We start from the raw sequence: 17,239 nt of genomic DNA on the forward strand, positions 1-17,239 counted from the left end.
CTTTAATAATGGGAATTGATGGGAAATTATGTAAATATATTACTAGCCACTTTAAACAATGCTACCTTATATAATGTTACTTACCCTACATTATTCATCTAATATGCATACGTATATACTGTACTCTATATCATCGACTGCATCCTTATGTAATACATGTGTCACTAGCCACTTTAACTATGCCACTTTGTTTACATACTCATCTCATATGTATATACTGTACTCGATACCATCTACTGTATCTTGCCTATGCTGCTCTGTACCATCACTCATTCATATATCCTTATGTACATATTCTTTATCCCCTTACACTGTGTATAAGACAGTAGTTTTGGAATTGTTAGTTAGATTACTTGTTGGTTATTACTGCATTGTCGGAACTTGAAGCACAAGCATTTCGCTACACTCGCATTAACATCTGCTAACCATGTGTATGTGACAAATAAAATTTGATTTGATTTGACATAGCATCTTTACCAAAACTGCCTGGTCAGTTTGTCTGTCCATCTATTCATCCAGCCATTCAAACTGCCTGGTCAACTATCAGTCCAGCCAGCCAGCCATTCAAACTGCCTGGTCAACTATCAGTCCAGCCAGCCAGCCATTCAAACTGCCTGGTCAACTATCAGTCCAGCCAGCCAGCCATTCAAACTGCCTGGTCAACTATCAGTCCAGCCAGCCAGCCATTCAAACTGCCTGGTCAACTATCAGTCCAGCCAGCCAGCCATTCAAACTGCCTGGTCAACTATCAGTCCAGCCAGCCAGCCATTCAAACTGCCTGATCAACTATCAGTCCAGCCAGCCAGCCATTCAAACTGCCAACTATGTCAGCCAGCCAGCCAAACTGCTGTCAGTCCAGCCATCCATCAACTATCCATCCAGCCATTCAAACTGCCTGGTCCAACTGTCATCCATCCATCCATCCATCCATCCTCCTCCATCCATCCATCCTGCCTGGTCAACTGACATTCCATCCATCCATCCTGCCTGGTCAACTGTCAGTCCATCCATCCATCCTGCCTGGTCAACTGTCAGTCCATCCATCCATCCTGCCTGGTCAACTGTCAGTCCATCCATCCATCCTGCCTGGTCAACTGTCAGTCCATCCATCCATCCTGCCTGGTCAACTGTCAGTCCATCCATCCATCCTGCCTGGTCAACTGTCAGTCCATCCCATCCATCCTGCCTGGTCAACTGTCAGTCCATCCATCCATCCATCCTGCCTGGTCAACTGTCAGTCCATCCATCCATCCTGCCTGGTCAACTGTCAGTCCATCCATCCATCCATCCGGCCTGGTCAACTGTCAGTCCATCCATCCATCCATCCATCCATCCTGCCTGGTCAACTGTCAGTCCATTCATCCATCCATCCATCCATCCATCCATCCATCCATCCATCCTGCCTGGTCAACTGTCAGTCCATCCATCCATCCTGCCTGGTCAACTGTCAGTCCATCCATCCATCCATCCTGCCTGGTCAACTGTCAGTCCATCCATCCTGGTCAACTGTCATCCATCCTGCCTGGTCAACTGTCAGTCCATCCATCCATCCTGCCTGGTCAACTGTCCATCCCATCCATCCATCCTGCCTGGTCAACTGTCAGTCCATCCATCCATCCTGCCTGGTCAACTGTCAGTCCATCCATCCATCCATCCTGCCTGGTCAACTGTCAGTCCATCCATCCATCCATCCTGCCTGGTCAACTGTCAGTCCATCCATCCATCCTGCCTGGTCAACTGTCAGTCCATCCATCCATCCATCCCATCCTGGTCAACTGTCAGTCCATCCATCCATCCATCCTGCCTGGTCAACTGTCAGTCCATCCATCCATCCATCCTGCCTGGTCAACTGTCAGTCCATCCATCCATCCATCCTGCCTGGTCAACTGTCAGTCCATCCATCCATCCATCCTGCCTGGTCAACTGTCAGTCCATCCATCCATCCATCCTGCCTGGTCAACTGTCAGTCCATCCATCCATCCATCCGGCCTGGTCAACTGTCAGTCCATCCATCCATCCATCCTGCCTGGTCATCCATCCTCCATCCATCTGCCTGGTCAACTGTCAGTCCATCCATCCATCCATCCATCCATCCATCCATCCATCCATCCTGCCTGGTCAACTGTCAGTCCATCCATCCATCCATCCATCCATCCATCCATCCTGCCTGGTCATGTCAGTCCATCCATCCATCCATCCTGCCTGGTCAACTGTCAGTCCATCCATCCATCCTGCCTGGTCAACTGTCAGTCCATCCATCCATCTCCATCCATCCTGGTCAACTGTCAGTCCATCCATCCATCCATCCTGCCTGGTCAACTGTCAGTCCATCCATCCATCCATGGTCAACTGCCTGGGTCAACTGTCATCCATCCATCCATCCTGCCTGGTCAACTGTCAGTCCATCCATCCATCCATCCATCCATGTCTGGTCAACTGTCAGTCCATCCATCCATCCATCCTGGTCCTGGTCCATCCATCTGTCATCCTGTCCATCCATCCATCCCATGCCTGGTCAACTGTCAGTCCATCCATCCCATCCTGTCAGTCCATCCATCCATCCTGCCTGGTCAACTGTCAGTCCATCCATCCATCCTGCCTGGTCAACTGTCAGTCCATCCATCCATCCTCCTGCCTGGTCAACTGTCAGTCCATCCATCCATCCTGCCTGGTCAACTGTCAGTCCATCCATCCATCCTGCCTGGTCAACTGTCAGTCCATCCATCCATCCTGCCTGGTCAACTGTCAGTCCATCCATCCATCCATCCTGCCTGGTCAACTGTCAGTCCATCCATCCATCCTGCCTGGTCAACTGTCAGTCCATCCATCCATCCTGCCTGGTCAACTGTCAGTCCATCCATCCATCCATCCTGCCTGGTCAACTGTCAGTCCATCATCCATCCTGCCTGGTCATCCCATCCATCCTGCCTGGTCAACTGTCAGTCCATCCATCTATCCTGCCTGGTCAACTGTCAGTCCATCCATCCATCCTGCCTGGTCAACTGTCAGTCCATCCATCCATCCATCCTGCCTGGTCAACTGTCAGTCCATCCATCCATCCTGCCTGGTCAACTGTCAGTCCATCCATCCATCCTGCCTGGTCAACTGTCAGTCTGTCCATCCATCCATCCTGCCTGGTCAACTGTCAGTCCATCCATCCATCCTGCCTGGTCAATCCTGTCAGTCCATCCCATCCATCCCTCCATCCTGCCTGGTCAACTGGTCCATCCATCCATCCATCCATCCTGCCTGGTCCATCCATCCCACCCATCCTGCCTGGTCAACTGTCAGTCCATCCATCCATCCTGCCTGGTCAACTGTCAGTCCATCCATCCATCCTGCCTGGTCAACTGTCAGTCCATCCATCCATCCTCACCAGAGGAAGTGGTTGGGACCATGTCTAAGACCTGAAGACTTACCAAGCTAAGGCTTTAGTTCAGAGGGGAAGGTTTAGTAAATCACAAACATCTGCAGCTCTAAAACATTCAGAGAATGACAAGAAAAGGCATTGTGCAATATTACAGTGGCTGCTGTGGGGCGCGCGAGTGCTCCTGTGTGGTTAAAATCAAATTTATTTATATAGCCCTTCGTACATCAGCTGATATCTCAAAGTGCTGTACAGAAACCCAGCCTAAAACCCCAGACAGCAAGCAATGCAGGTGTAGAAGCACGGTTGCTAGGAAAAACTCCCTAGAAAGGCCAAAACCTAGGAAGAAACCTAGAGAGGAACCAGGCTATCTATGTGGGGTGGCCAGTCCTCTTCTGGCTGTGCCGGGTGGAGATTATAAACCTAGAGAGGAACCAGGCTATGTGGGGTGGCCAGTCCTCTTCTGGCTGTGCCGGGTGGAGATTATAACAGAACATGGCCAAGATGTTCAAAAGTTCATAAATGACCAGCAGGGTCAAATAATAATAATGCATATGAACTGGGCGTACTGCTATGTGAATGAGCACGGGGTGAATCTCTGCTGCAGAGAAAGAGAGCGAGCGAGAGGCTAGTGACAAATCCTCAGTTCTGGGAGATTCCAGGATGACATCGACATAGGAATTGTTATTCTCCAATCACATGTGAAGGCACAGTAAGTGGATTGTATTTCTTGTCAACGAGTGTCATGGTGTGCTGGGTCATTGTGGAGAAAACCTATGAGCTTGTCATCATGTGTCCTCTTCCATACTAGAGGCTGTGACGGACAGTGTTGGAAGTTATTCTAACTGGCCAGGCAGGTCACAATTCTGTTGGTTCACTTGTTTACATGGATATGATTCTTAATTTTTTTTTTTTTTAATTACTTAAGCCATTACACAGTTATTATCATGACATTATGATTGTTTAGGTTGTTACTTATAAATCTTAAAATAAAAAAATAAAAATGAAGAAATGCCAAGTTGGAGAGGATCTGTCCCATCTTCGTATCGACAACAACAACAACCAGAGTCCAAAGACAGATATGTGCCTAATTTAGACTGTAAAAATGTTTTCACACTGATCCGATTTCGACGCAGAAAACCATTCAGATGGGTTTTTTTCTCCCACTTCCCACTGAATATTCTCATAACGTCCCAAACCTCGCTGCTTCGATGGCAGTGACATCGACACATTTTCTTCAAAAGAGACAATGCCGTAACGAAAGAACTAATATAGCCAAAGCTACGGGAAAACAGGCTTTTTACAAGACTAAATCATGACAGGCGCGTTTGATTCTTATTAAGAGAGAGTCCGGGCAGGAAACTTCAGGAAACTTTCTTAACGTACATATTGGCCTATAGAGAGAATCAGCGAATTAAACACAAGCACATCCTGCAAAAACACCCGTCAATCAAAGCCACTTGCGTATGTCAGACACAAGCAAATACTTTTTTTTTAAAACATAAAACTGGGCTTTCCTGAAAGTAGGCTGTAAGATAATGAATTGGCAAGGAAAGTATGAATGGGACAGCTATGCCATAGTATGAAGATGAAATTGAGGGGGAAAGTGTTGGAAAGATTTTAAATTCTGTGAGGAACTCTTATATAATATGATTGGATGTAAAAATTAAAAATAAATGTCAGTGTGAAGTGAAGAATAAAAACAAATGACTGGGAATCCCAGCAGGGCACTAAGAAGCAGGCCAGGTCTCGATAGGCCCAATCCACCATCAGTTCTCCTCTTTGGCAGTTAATATAGACAGAGACACCACAGAACTGGACTGCCACATGTCAGGCCATTCAACAGACACAATGCCCCCTGGGAAGTGTCTGGTTGCATCGCTCCTAATATGTACCTACAGTGCAAACCCAGGTTACCTAAGTATGATTCTCAATCAGAGACAACTAATGACACCTGCCTCTGATTGAGAACCATACTAGGACGAAAGATAGAAATCCCAAAATCATAGAAAAACAAACAGACTGCCCACCCCAACTCACGCCCTGACCATACTAAATAATGACAAAACTCTCCTCCGCCAGTCATACAAGGAGAATGGACTAATGCCTCCAATCAGAAAGACCTGTAGAACACGCCTATCTCTCCTCCACCAGTCATACAAGGAGAATGGACTAATGCCTCCAATCAGAAAGACCTGTAGAACACGCCTGTCTCTCCTCCACCAGTCATACAAGGAGAATGGACTAATGGTCTCCAATCAGAAAGACCAGTAGAACACGCCCGTCTCTCCTCCACCAGTCATATAAGGAGAATGGACTAATGGTCTCCAATCAGAAAGACCTGTAGAACACGCCTGTCTCTCCTCCACCAGTCACACAAGGAGAATGGACTAATGCCTCCAATCAGAAAGAGAGCTGGCTAAAGTAAGCTCTTGCTCAGAGCGAGCGTTCTGTCTACCAGAAGATGGTTGCTGACTGCAAGACCACCTGTCAAGACCTGTAGTTGTCTCTGGGGACACCTACTGAACCAGCAAGCAAAGACATCAGGATACATTCCAGCTTTGACTTTACTCAACAAGTAAGCAACATGTCCTCCTTTATACAGATTAAGGACATAGATGGATAGATAAAGACAAGATATATCATATATGGGATGCAGTCAAATGCCTTTTCTCTGAGCTGTGTAAAGACTTAGTAAAATAAAGGTTAAATAAAATAAGAACTGACAGGGGTGAAAATGACAGGGTGTTATGATGTTGTTTGCAGGTGCACTATGCTTCTGACCCTATGTAGCCAGGTCCATCTACTATCCATCTGACCCTATGTAGCCAGGTCCATCTACTATCCTTCAGACCCTATGTAACCAGGTCCATCTACTATCCTTCAGACCCTATGTAGCCAGGTCCATCTACTATCCATCTGACCCTATGTAGCCAGGTCCATCTACTATCCATCTGACCCTATGTAGCCAGGTCCATCTACTATCCATCTGACCCTATGTAGCCAGGTCCATCTACTATCCATCTGACCCTATGTAGCCAGGTCCATCTACTATCCATCTGACCCTATGTAGCCAGGTCCATCTACTATCCATCTGACCCTATGTAGCCAGGTCCATCTACTATCCATCTGACCCTATGTAGCCAGGTCCATCTACTATCCATCTGACCCTATGTAGCCAGGTCCATCTACTATCCATCTGACCCTATGTAGCCAGGTCCATCTACTATCCATCTGACCCTATGTAGCCAGGTCCATCTACTATCCATCTGACCCCATGTAGCCAGGTCCATCTACTATCCTTCAGACCCTATGTAGCCAGGTCCATCTACTATCCTTCTGACCCAGGTCCCATCTACTATCCATCTGACCCTATGTAGCCAGGTCCATCTACTATCCATCTGACCCTATGTAGCCAGGTCCCATCTACTATCCATCTGACCCTATGTAGCCAGGTCCATCTACTATCCATCTGACCCTATGTAGCCAGGTCCATCTACTATCCTTCAGACCCTATGTAGCCAGGTCCATCTACTATCCATCTGACCCGATGTAGCCAGGTCCATCTACTATTCTTCAGACCCTATGTAGCCAGGTCCCATCTACTATCCTTCTGACCCAGGTCCCATCTACTATCCATCTGACCCTATGTAGCCAGGTCCATCTACTATCCTTCAGACCCTATGTAGCCAGGTCCATCTACTATCCATCTGACCCTATGTAGCCAGGTCCATCTACTATCCATCTGACCCTATGTAGCCAGGTCCATCTACTATCCTTCTGACCCTATGTAACCAGGTCCATCTACTATCCATCTGACCCTATGTAACCAGGTCCATCTACTATCCATCTGACCCTATGTAGCCAGGTCCATCTACTATCCATCTGACCCTATGTAGCCAGGTCCATCTACTATCCATCTGACCCTATGTAACCAGGTCCATCTACTATCCTTCAGACCCTATGTAGCCAGGTCCATCTACTATCCATCTGACCCTATGTAACCAGGTCCATCTACTATCCATCTGACCCTATGTAGCCAGGTCCATCTACTATCCATCTGACCCTATGTAGCCAGGTCCATCTACTATCCTTCAGACCCTATGTAGCCAGGTCCATCTACTATCCTTCAGACCCTATGTAGCCAGGTCCATCTACTATTCTTCAGACCCTATGTAGCCAGGTCCATCTACTATCCATCTGACCCTATGTAGCCAGGTCCATCTACTATTCTTCAGACCCTATGTAGCCAGGTCCATCTACTATCCTTCAGACCCTATGTAGCCAGGTCCATCTACTATTCTTCAGACCCTATGTAGCCAGGTCCATCTACTATCCATCTGACCCTATGTAGCCAGGTCCATCTACTATCCTTCAGACCCTATGTAGCCAGGTCCATCTACTATTCTTCAGACCCTATGTAGCCAGGTCCATCTACTATCCTTCAGACCCTATGTAGCCAGGTCCATCTACTATCCATCAGACCCTATGTAGCCAGGTCCATCTACTATTCTTCAGACCCTATGTAGCCAGGTCCCATCTACCTTTTAACTCCTCGCAAGTGTGGCTTCTTCTGCTGTGAAGGAATACCACAACAAGTCAACTACTTGATTGATGAAGGCATGTCGATTAATCGATATTGGGGAAACACGTGTGGCCGTGAAATGTGACAACTGCAGTGGCCAAAACAAGTCTGTGCTCTGGTATTGTGCCTGGTGGACCATGCACAAGCTCCACCACAGTCTGGACCTTCACTTCCTGATCACTGGTCACACCAAGTTTGCCCCTGACTGGTGCTCCGGCCTCGTCAAGAAGAGCTTCAGAAAGACCAGAGTCAACACTGTCTGAGATTGCTGCTGTTGTGAAGGACAGCACTGTGACAGGGGTCAACATCTCACAGCTGGTTGGACTGGACAATGGTTCGGTGCTGGTGGAAAGATGTGGCTGGTACTTCAGGCCGCTGCCACAGATCAGACAGTACCAGCACTTCAGATGAATGTCATGTTCATTGCATTGTATGAGGATATTCAACTTATCTACACTTGGGAGGTGAATTGACGTTATGCAAGGTTGTAATGTCTTCTCAATTCATTTAGTTATTTCCTGTTTTACAGCTCCGATGCTCTGGAGCCTGGTGTTGTTGTCTCCAAGTAGCGTTCAGACTCAGTCGGGGACCAGGTTTCAGCTGCTGCCCACCACTGACATCCTTCCTCCCATTGATGGTCTGCCTGTACAAGCACCTCCTGGACACAGCTAAACAAACTGATTTTTTTTTAGGAGATCAGGGAGTTTTGTGATGTAGAGGCTATGGACATCACATGCCCTGCACCAAAATCAAGGGCAGGACAGAAACAGGCTCTCTGAATATAGATTCCCTTGGTCATGCGTGGTTCGGACAGACCAGTTCATCATTGAGGGAAGACAGACCAGTTCATCATTGAGGGAAGACAGACCAGTTCATCATTGGGGGAAGACAGACCAGTTCATCATTGGGGGAAGACAGTTCATCATTGGGGGGGGAAGACCCAGTTCATCATTGGGGGAAGACAGACCAGTTCATCATTGGGGGAAGACAGACCAGTTCATCATTGGGGGAAGACAGACCAGTTCATCATTGGGGGGAAGACAGACCAGTTCATCATTGGGGTGGGAAGACAGACCAGTTCATCATTGGGGTGGGAAGACAGACCAGTTCATCATTGGGGGGAAGACAGACCAGTTCATCATTGAGGGGGAAGACAGACCAGTTCATCCTTTCTAGGGAGTTTTCATAGCCACCGTTCATCTACACCTCATTGCTTGCTGTTTGGGGTTTTAGGCTTCATCATTGGGTTCATCATGGGGAAGACAGGCCAGTTTTGAGATATTCATCATGACAGACCAGTTCATCATTGGGGGGCGACAGGCCAGTTCATCATAAGACAAAGTTTGACTGAAAAGTTCATCATTGGGGGAAGACAGACCAGTTCATCATTGGGGGGGACAGACCAGTTCATCATTGGGGGAAGACAGGCCAGTTCATCATTGGGGGAAGACAGGCCAGTTCATCATTGGGGAAGACAGGCCAGTTCATCATTGGGGAAGACAGACAGTTCATCCACAGTTCATCATTGGGGGAAGACAGGCCAGTTCATCATTGGGGGAAGACAGACCAGTTCATCATTGGGGGGACAGACCAGTTCATCATTGGGGGGACAGACCAGTTCATCATTGGGGGGACGACAGGCCAGTTCATCATTGGGGAAAGACAGACCAGTTCATCATTGGGGGGACCAGTTCATCATTGAAGACAGACCAGTTCATCATTGGGGGAAGACAGACCAGTTCATCATTGGGGGAAGACAGACCAGTTCATCATTGGGGGAAGACAGACCAGTTCATCATTGGGGGGACAGACCAGTTCATCATTGGGGGGAAGACAGACCAGTTCATCATTGGGGGACATTCATCATTGGGGGGAGACAGACCAGTTCATCCGACAGACCAGTTCATCATTGAGGGGGAAGGCAGACCAGTTCATCCTTTCTAGGGAGTTTTTCCTAGCCACCGTGCTTCTACACCTGCATTGCTTGCTGTTTGGGGTTTTAGGCTGGGTTTCTGTACAGCACTTTTGAGATATCAGCTGATGTACGAAGGGCTATATAAATAAAATTTGACTGAAAATTTGATTGATTGGGGGAAGACAGACCAGTTCATCATTGGGGGAAGACAGGCCAGTTCATCATTGGGGGAAGACAGACCAGTTCATCATTGGGGAAGACAGGCCAGTTCATCATTGGGGGAAGACAGGCCAGTTCATCATTGGGGGGAGAAGACAGACCAGTTCATCATTGGGGGAAGACAGACCAGTTCATCATTGGGGAAGACAGACCAGTTCATCACAGACCAGTTCATCACACACCAGTTCATCACAGACCATTTCATCATTGGGGGGGAAGACAGACCAGTTCATCATTGGGGGGCAAGACAGACCAGTTCATCATTGGGGGAAGAGTTCCCAGTTCATCACCCAGTTCATCATTGGGGGGGAAGAGTTCCCAGTTCATCAGCACTATCTGCCGTTCCTCTATCCACATGATTCTCTCCTAACACACACACACACCAACCCATATGTTGCTGCAATTATTATTTTATCCTGCTGCTCAGCCACTTTACCCCTGATTGTATGCATATAACTACCTCATCTACCACTGATATGGTTATTGATATTGTTCATACTAGAGGTCGACCGATAAATCGGAATGGCCGATTAATTAGGGCCGATTTCAAGTTCATAACAATCGGAAATCGGTATTTTTGGGCGCCGATTTGCTGATTTTGTAAAAAGATGTATACCTTTATTTAACTAGGCAAGTCAGTTAAGAACACATTGTATTTTCAATGACGGCCTAGGAACAGTGGGTTAACTGCCTTGTTTAGGGGCAGAACGACAGATTTTCACCTTGTCAGCTCGGGGGATCCAATCTTGCAACCTTACAGTTAACTAGTCCAATGCAATAACGACCTGCCTCTCTCTCGTTGCACACCACAGGGAGACTGCCTGTTACGCAAATGCAGTAAGCCAAGGTAAGTTGCTAGCTAGCAACTTCGTTGTGCGTCAAGCATTGCGCTGTTTATGACTTCCAGCCTATCAACTCCCGAGATGAGGCTGGTGTAACCGAAGTGAAATGGCTAACTAGTTAGCGAGCGCTAATAGCGTTTCAAACGTCACTCGTTCTGAGCCTTCTAGTAGTTGTTCCCCTTGCTCTGCATGGGTAACGCTGATTCGATGGTGGCTGTTGTCGTTGTGTTGCTGGTTCGAGCCCAGGGAGGAGCGAGGAGAGGTACGGAAGCTATACTGTTACACTGGCAATACTAAAGTGCCTATAAGAACATCTAATAGTCAAAGGTTAAGGAAATACAAATGGTATAGAGAGAAATAGTGCTTTAATAACTACAACCTAAAACTTCTTACCTGGGAATATTGAAGTCTCATGTTAAAAGGAACCACCAGCTTTCATATGTTCTCATGTTCTGAGCAAGGAATTTAAACGTTAGCTTTCTTACATGGCACATATTGCACTTTTACTTTCTTCTCCAACACTTACTGAAACCAAATTGAACATGTTTCATTATTTACTTGAGGCTAAATTGATTTTATTCATGTATTATATTAAGTTAAAATAAGTGTTCATTTAGTATTGTTGTAATTGTCATTATTACAAATAAATAAATAAATAAAAATTGCCAGATTAATCGATATCGGCTTTTTTGGTCCTCCAATAATCGGTATCGGTGTTGAAAAATCATAATCGGTCGACCTCTAGTACATACTGTATATTATTTTGTTCTTTCTCTACTGGCAGACACTTGTTTTTTTTTTATTTTATATTGACACCATTTCTGATGTTGCTACTATGTAAGTAACTATTTGGCTGTATCGTTTACACCTTCTGTAGAGACCTGCCCACTTGGCAAGACGTGGCTGGGGGTTATAGCATTTCTTTCACATGACCCATCAACTTAGACAGGTGTGTCATCTAATATTTAAAAAATATGTTCTACAGGTGTGTCATCTAATATTTTAAAAATATGTTCTACAGGTGTGTCATCTAATATTTTAAAAATATGTTCTACAGGTGTGTCATCTAATATTTTAAAAATATGTTCTACAGGTGTGTCATCTAATATTTTAAAAATATGTTCTACAGGTGTGTCATCTAATATTTTAAAAATATGTTCTACAGGTGTGTCATCTAATATTTTAAAAATATGTTCTACAGGTGTGTCATCTAATATTTTAAAAATATGTTCTACAGGTGTGTCATCTAATATTTTAAAAATATGTTCTACAGGTGTGTCATCTAATATTTTAAAAATATGTTCTACAGGTGTGTCATCTAATATTTTAAAAATATGTTCTACAGGTGTGTCATCTAATATTTTAAAAATATGTTCTATCTGAACACTTTGTTTACCTAGATTTGTTCCTTGTTGTAGGCTACTACTTTTACCTATTAGTCTTCATCTTTTGACTCTGTTTAGCACATGAGCTCACATGTGAATCCTTAATGAGATGGGTGGGGCTAAGGCTTAAGAGGGCGTGAACAATGCTGAATGGGTGTAAACAAAGAAGTGCTCTCCAGTAGGTGTACCAAAACATTCAAGGGACATTTTCTCAAAAGTGGGGTTACAAGTTCAGCAACTTTCAAAGCAGAATCACTTTCCCATTGTTCCTCAAATGCAGTGTATGATATACCATTTAGTAGCTCTGTGTCTCTGCTTTTATCCAATGTAAATCAATTTAAACCTTTAAAAATTAAAACCACATTTTGCTACATAAGACCGAATCAAGGAAGTCGGTCACATTTCATTTGGGGGAGGGGTAAATACAGCAAACATATTTATTAAAAAAGTCACCTTGTTTTTAGAGAGATTTACAATTATCAGAACGTCACACCAGGATAAACGCCTAGACGAAACACAGCCCCTATTTGAAGTGTATCTAAAATCATCTATGGGAAAAATGATTGGAACCATTTCCTTGTTTTACCCACTAGGTTTATGGGTATTATGACTCATACGGTAGTACTCTAAGAGGCACCAGCAGCATTAGCAGTCTCAGTCTGTACACAGCTCTCCGAGTGAGTCAATCTCAGTCTGTACACAGCTCTCCGGGTCACTCTGCATCCATTAATCTTTCCCCCTCTTCTCTCTCACTTCCCCTCCCTTCTCCCTCCTCTCTCATCTGGGATGACTCAGCATCTTCACAGAAGACGGACACTCCCCTTCTCTCCTCTAGACCAATTAGTAGCTATTATTTGGAGAGCAAAGTAAAAACATTTAAAATCATGAAGAATAAAATGAATAAAATCAGTACTTTTGAGAAGCTTTGTGAATACGACCCACAGATCTATACTGTACAGGAGCTCTCTATGGAATAGGGAATTCAGTTGTAATTGGCCCAGGCTCATATTACTAAACCTCTACATCCCACCCTGGCCAACGTAATTACAGCATTATCCTGTTTTCACATCTGTGTTTCTGTCAAACTGTCATCATCTTATTGTTCCCTGTAATATGACCTATAACCCTCAGGGAAATAAGAGGATACTGTTAAGGGTTGATTATAGTTTTATTTCACTGGCTCTTCTGGAAAATAGTGTGACCTTTTTTCCATTGCAGCCCTGGTCCAGCCCATAGGCTTATAACACTGGTATTATACTAGGGAAGGTAAAAAAAAACATCTTTAAAATACACCACACCAAAAATGTAAACGCAACATGTAAAGCTTTGTTCGCATGTTTTATGATTTGAAATACATTTTTAAAAATCAATTTGCACAACGCATTTCTCTCAAATTTTGGGGTATAAATTAGTTTATATCGCTGTTGGTGAGCATTTCTCCTTTGCCAAGATAATCCATCCACCTGACTGGTGTGGCATATCAAAAAGTTGATTAAACAGCCATTTCAATACACAGGTGCACCTTGTACTGGGGGGGGGGGCAAAAAAAGGCCACTAAAATGTGCAGTTCGGTCACACAACATTGCCACAGATGTCTCAAGTTTAGAGAGCGTACAATTAGCATGCCGACTGCAGGAGTGTGGGGGGTGGGATGCAGACTGCAGGAATGTCCACCAGAACGGTTGCCGGATAATTGAATGTTCATTTCTCTACCATAAGCCGCCTCCAATGTCATTTTAGAGAATTTGGCAGTACGTCCAAACGTCCTCACAACCGCAGACAACGTGTATGAAATTGAGTGGGCGAGCGGTTTGCTGATGTCAACGTTGTGAACAGAGTGCCCCATGATGACGGTGGGGTTATAGCATTGGCAGGCATAAACTAAGCACAACGAACACAATTGCATTTTGTCTATGGAAATTTCAATGCACAGAGATACTGTGACAAGATCCTGAGGCCCATTGTCGTGCCATTCATCTGCCTCCATCACCTCATGTTTCAGCATGATAATGCACAGCCCCATGTCGCAAGGATCTGTACACAATTGCTGGAAACAGAAAATGTCCCAGTTCTTCCATGGCCTGTGTACTCACCAGACATGTCACCCATTGAGCAAGTTTGGGATGCTCTGGATCGACGTGTACGACAGCGTGTCCCAGTTCTCACCAATATCAAGCAAATTCGCACACCCATTGAAGAGGAGTGGGAGAACATTCCACATCAGACCACAATCAACAGCCTGATCAACTCTATGTGAAGAAGATGTGTCACGCTGCATGAGGAAAATGGTGGTCACACCAGATACTGAATGGTTTTCTGATCCACGCCCCTACATTTTTAAGGTATCTGTGACCAACAGATCCACATCTGTATCTCTACTCCCAGTCAGGGCCTAATGAATGTATTTAAAATAGACTGATTTCCTTTATATGAACTGTAACTCAGTAAAAATGTTCTGACATTGTAGCATGTTGCGTTTATATTTTTGTTCTGTATTAGTTGTTATGGATTCACCTCCAGTGGACTTAACCAGCATCACCTTCTTCAGTGTCTGATGCAACGATTCATTCCATGGTGTATAGTTCAGACATAACTGTCTGGGATTATGAGGAGATACATTTAGCAAAGAAAACAAAGGCCACATTCCATCATTTTCCACAGATATGACATTATAACACGGCCCGACCCCTCCCCCATCCTCCAGGCGCTCTGACAATGGGGTCCTCCTCCAAGCACACAGTCCACTACTACCGCCAGCCGACAGGGGGAAAAAAACATACAACTGAATGATATCTAACTCAATCCCAGTACATTCATTACATTAAGAGTCACAATATAACGCATTACTTGTATTACAGCTTTTAATACAATATTATTATTTGTCTAGCTAACCGGGCTGATCAATCGTGGCTGGACAGCAGAGCTACCTGACGTCTGGTATTATTAACCCTTTTCCATTCAAAGAAAGTGTCCCACTACTCAAAAGAAAACGCAAAAATGTTAGACCCAATTACGGGGGAGATTAGTGGGCTCTCTCTGTTTGAATCAGATTATCTCCGTTTTAATGAGATTACAGTTAGAAGATATATCCCTCTGCTACAGCGAGACCGCCCTGCTTCACAAAATAACACCGTCTGTGGTGACAGCTCGTTATTCCTGAGTAGCTTCTCCTTCCTAGTTAACTAATGTCCCCACACTGAGAATAATCATCCCTGGCTAGCAAACTAGCTACATCCTATCACAAAAACCTGTATATCAAAGAACTACGTTAGTGAAACAGGGGCCAAAAAGCCGGATAGTTCAGGGGGGGGGGGGTAATCAAGGGACCACCGTCTGCAGTGTCCACCGCAATGTCCCCATGTGCTGCGGTCTCACCTTGTAGTTGCTGGCGTTGACCCATCCCGTCAGCTCATCTATGGTTTTATCCAGCCGGGGTTTGTCTTGTTCCACATCGGAGGACCTCTGCGGGTCGTTCAGGTAGTCTATTAAATCCTGCCCGACCTGCAACCTGCGGGTAACGTCTTTCTGCAGGACCTGCTGATATAAATAGTCCATGTTGTCATGTTCCTCCATTGAGCAGGCAGTGATGTGTGGTCAGCTCCGGGGTCAGACAGACTAACGTAGTACTGTCCGGTTGGTAACAGGGTTGGATGGAGAAGGGAGGGAAAAAAAAGCTCCGGTCCGGTCTTTAATTCTGAGCCGAGGACAGTTACCAACAAAAACAAAACGCCTGTCAAATTAACTTGGCAAGCGCAAATCACTTTGTCTTAAAATACACACACTGCTCGACTTTTGATTTCAGAGAAAGATAAACAGATAATGTTTCTCTCGGGATAGATACCTTAACAAGCAATAACTTTCAAAAAAGTTTTAGAAAAATGACAACAATGTGCGGTAGAACCAACCAGGTCCCGTGTATTATAGACCCACAACAACAACACAAGCTAGCTGGCTAAGCTAACGAATCTAGCTACACACATCAATGGGAACAACTAGCTAATAGTTAGCAAGCTGAAAGAAGCAACGTTGGCCACAGGCCTGACACCTCGTTTCGGGTTTTGTATTCCATTATATGATAGTCTCTCTTGTCAAAACCCTTCAAAAATAAAGTTGCGCCAAAACTCTTGCTTTCTAACTCGCAGGCTACTTTTAATCAAGGGAATAATCGCCCCTACTACAGCTGTCTAGCTAAACCCTCCCCCGCTGAAAACAGGAGCCAAGCCGGTGACTGCAGTTTTACTTGCAGGCCTGCCGCGCAAACGAGCAGTCTGACGAAGGCGGATGGGTGTCCTTCGCAGGGTTGCCAGTGGTTTTATTTTGTTTCACTATCTCGCATTAATTAAGGAGACTACAAAACATGAGTGTTTACTTAGAATTCTTTATAAAAAAAAAAAAAAATTAAATTCTAGACATAAAAAATAAACAACTACTGTGGATTTAATGTGTCTACCACAGGAGGTTGGTGGCACCTTAATTGGGGAGGACGGGCTCAGAGTAATCGCTCAAACAGAATGATATCGAACTCAAACACATGGTTTCCATGGTTTCCATACCATTCCATCCCAGACATTATTATGAGCTGTCCTCCCCTCCGCAGCCTCCTGTGTAGTCTACGTGTTGCATGAAATTGATTAACATTTCAGTCTCCCCACGCCCCTATTTCAAGCTATTTTTGCAGATGTCCCCATAAATTACAAGGTCAAACTTTAAAAGGTACAATCTGGGAAATGTGCGCATGCAGCCCCTAGCCCTTGATCACGACTCTCTGTTCCATTACACACACAAAGGTTATTGGACAAAAGAGTCTTCTGTACGGGGAGTTTTGTTAAGAGCAGCGACACTTGGTCTGAACATTGACACGCATCGCTTGCGGTACGGTTTTGAAAGCACAAAGGACCTGATCTTTCATCTAAATGGGAATTAATT

The 17,239-nt window shown here is 45.1% G+C and overlaps 1 protein-coding gene and 1 long non-coding RNA gene across 3 annotated transcripts in view; one reads left to right on the forward strand and one right to left on the reverse strand.

Moving 5' to 3' along the window:
• LOC118397938 (CLIP-associating protein 2-like) overlaps nt 1-16,584 on the reverse strand; it is a 149,238-nt gene extending 132,654 nt beyond the window's left edge. Inside the window, exon 1 of the mRNA XM_052469456.1 lies at nt 15,689-16,584. Coding sequence (XP_052325416.1) covers nt 15,689-15,886 — 198 coding nt within the window. The 5' untranslated portion in view covers nt 15,887-16,584. The remainder of the gene's footprint in view (nt 1-15,688) is intronic.
• On the forward strand, nt 6,689-7,425 carry LOC127909213 (uncharacterized). Of its 2 annotated transcripts, XR_008070291.1 has the most exons (4): nt 6,689-6,751; nt 6,858-6,927; nt 7,236-7,270; nt 7,376-7,425. It is a non-coding gene; the product is annotated as an uncharacterized LOC127909213 (long non-coding RNA). The 2 variants fall into 2 exon arrangements; XR_008070290.1 differs by lacking the exons at nt 7,236-7,270; nt 7,376-7,425 and adding an exon at nt 7,096-7,112.
• Nucleotides 16,585-17,239: the final 655 nt, after the last annotated feature.

The sequence above is a fragment of the Oncorhynchus keta genome, chromosome 19 (assembly GCF_023373465.1).
Source record: "Oncorhynchus keta strain PuntledgeMale-10-30-2019 chromosome 19, Oket_V2, whole genome shotgun sequence".
In the NCBI taxonomy this organism is placed as follows: Eukaryota; Metazoa; Chordata; class Actinopteri; order Salmoniformes; family Salmonidae; genus Oncorhynchus; species Oncorhynchus keta.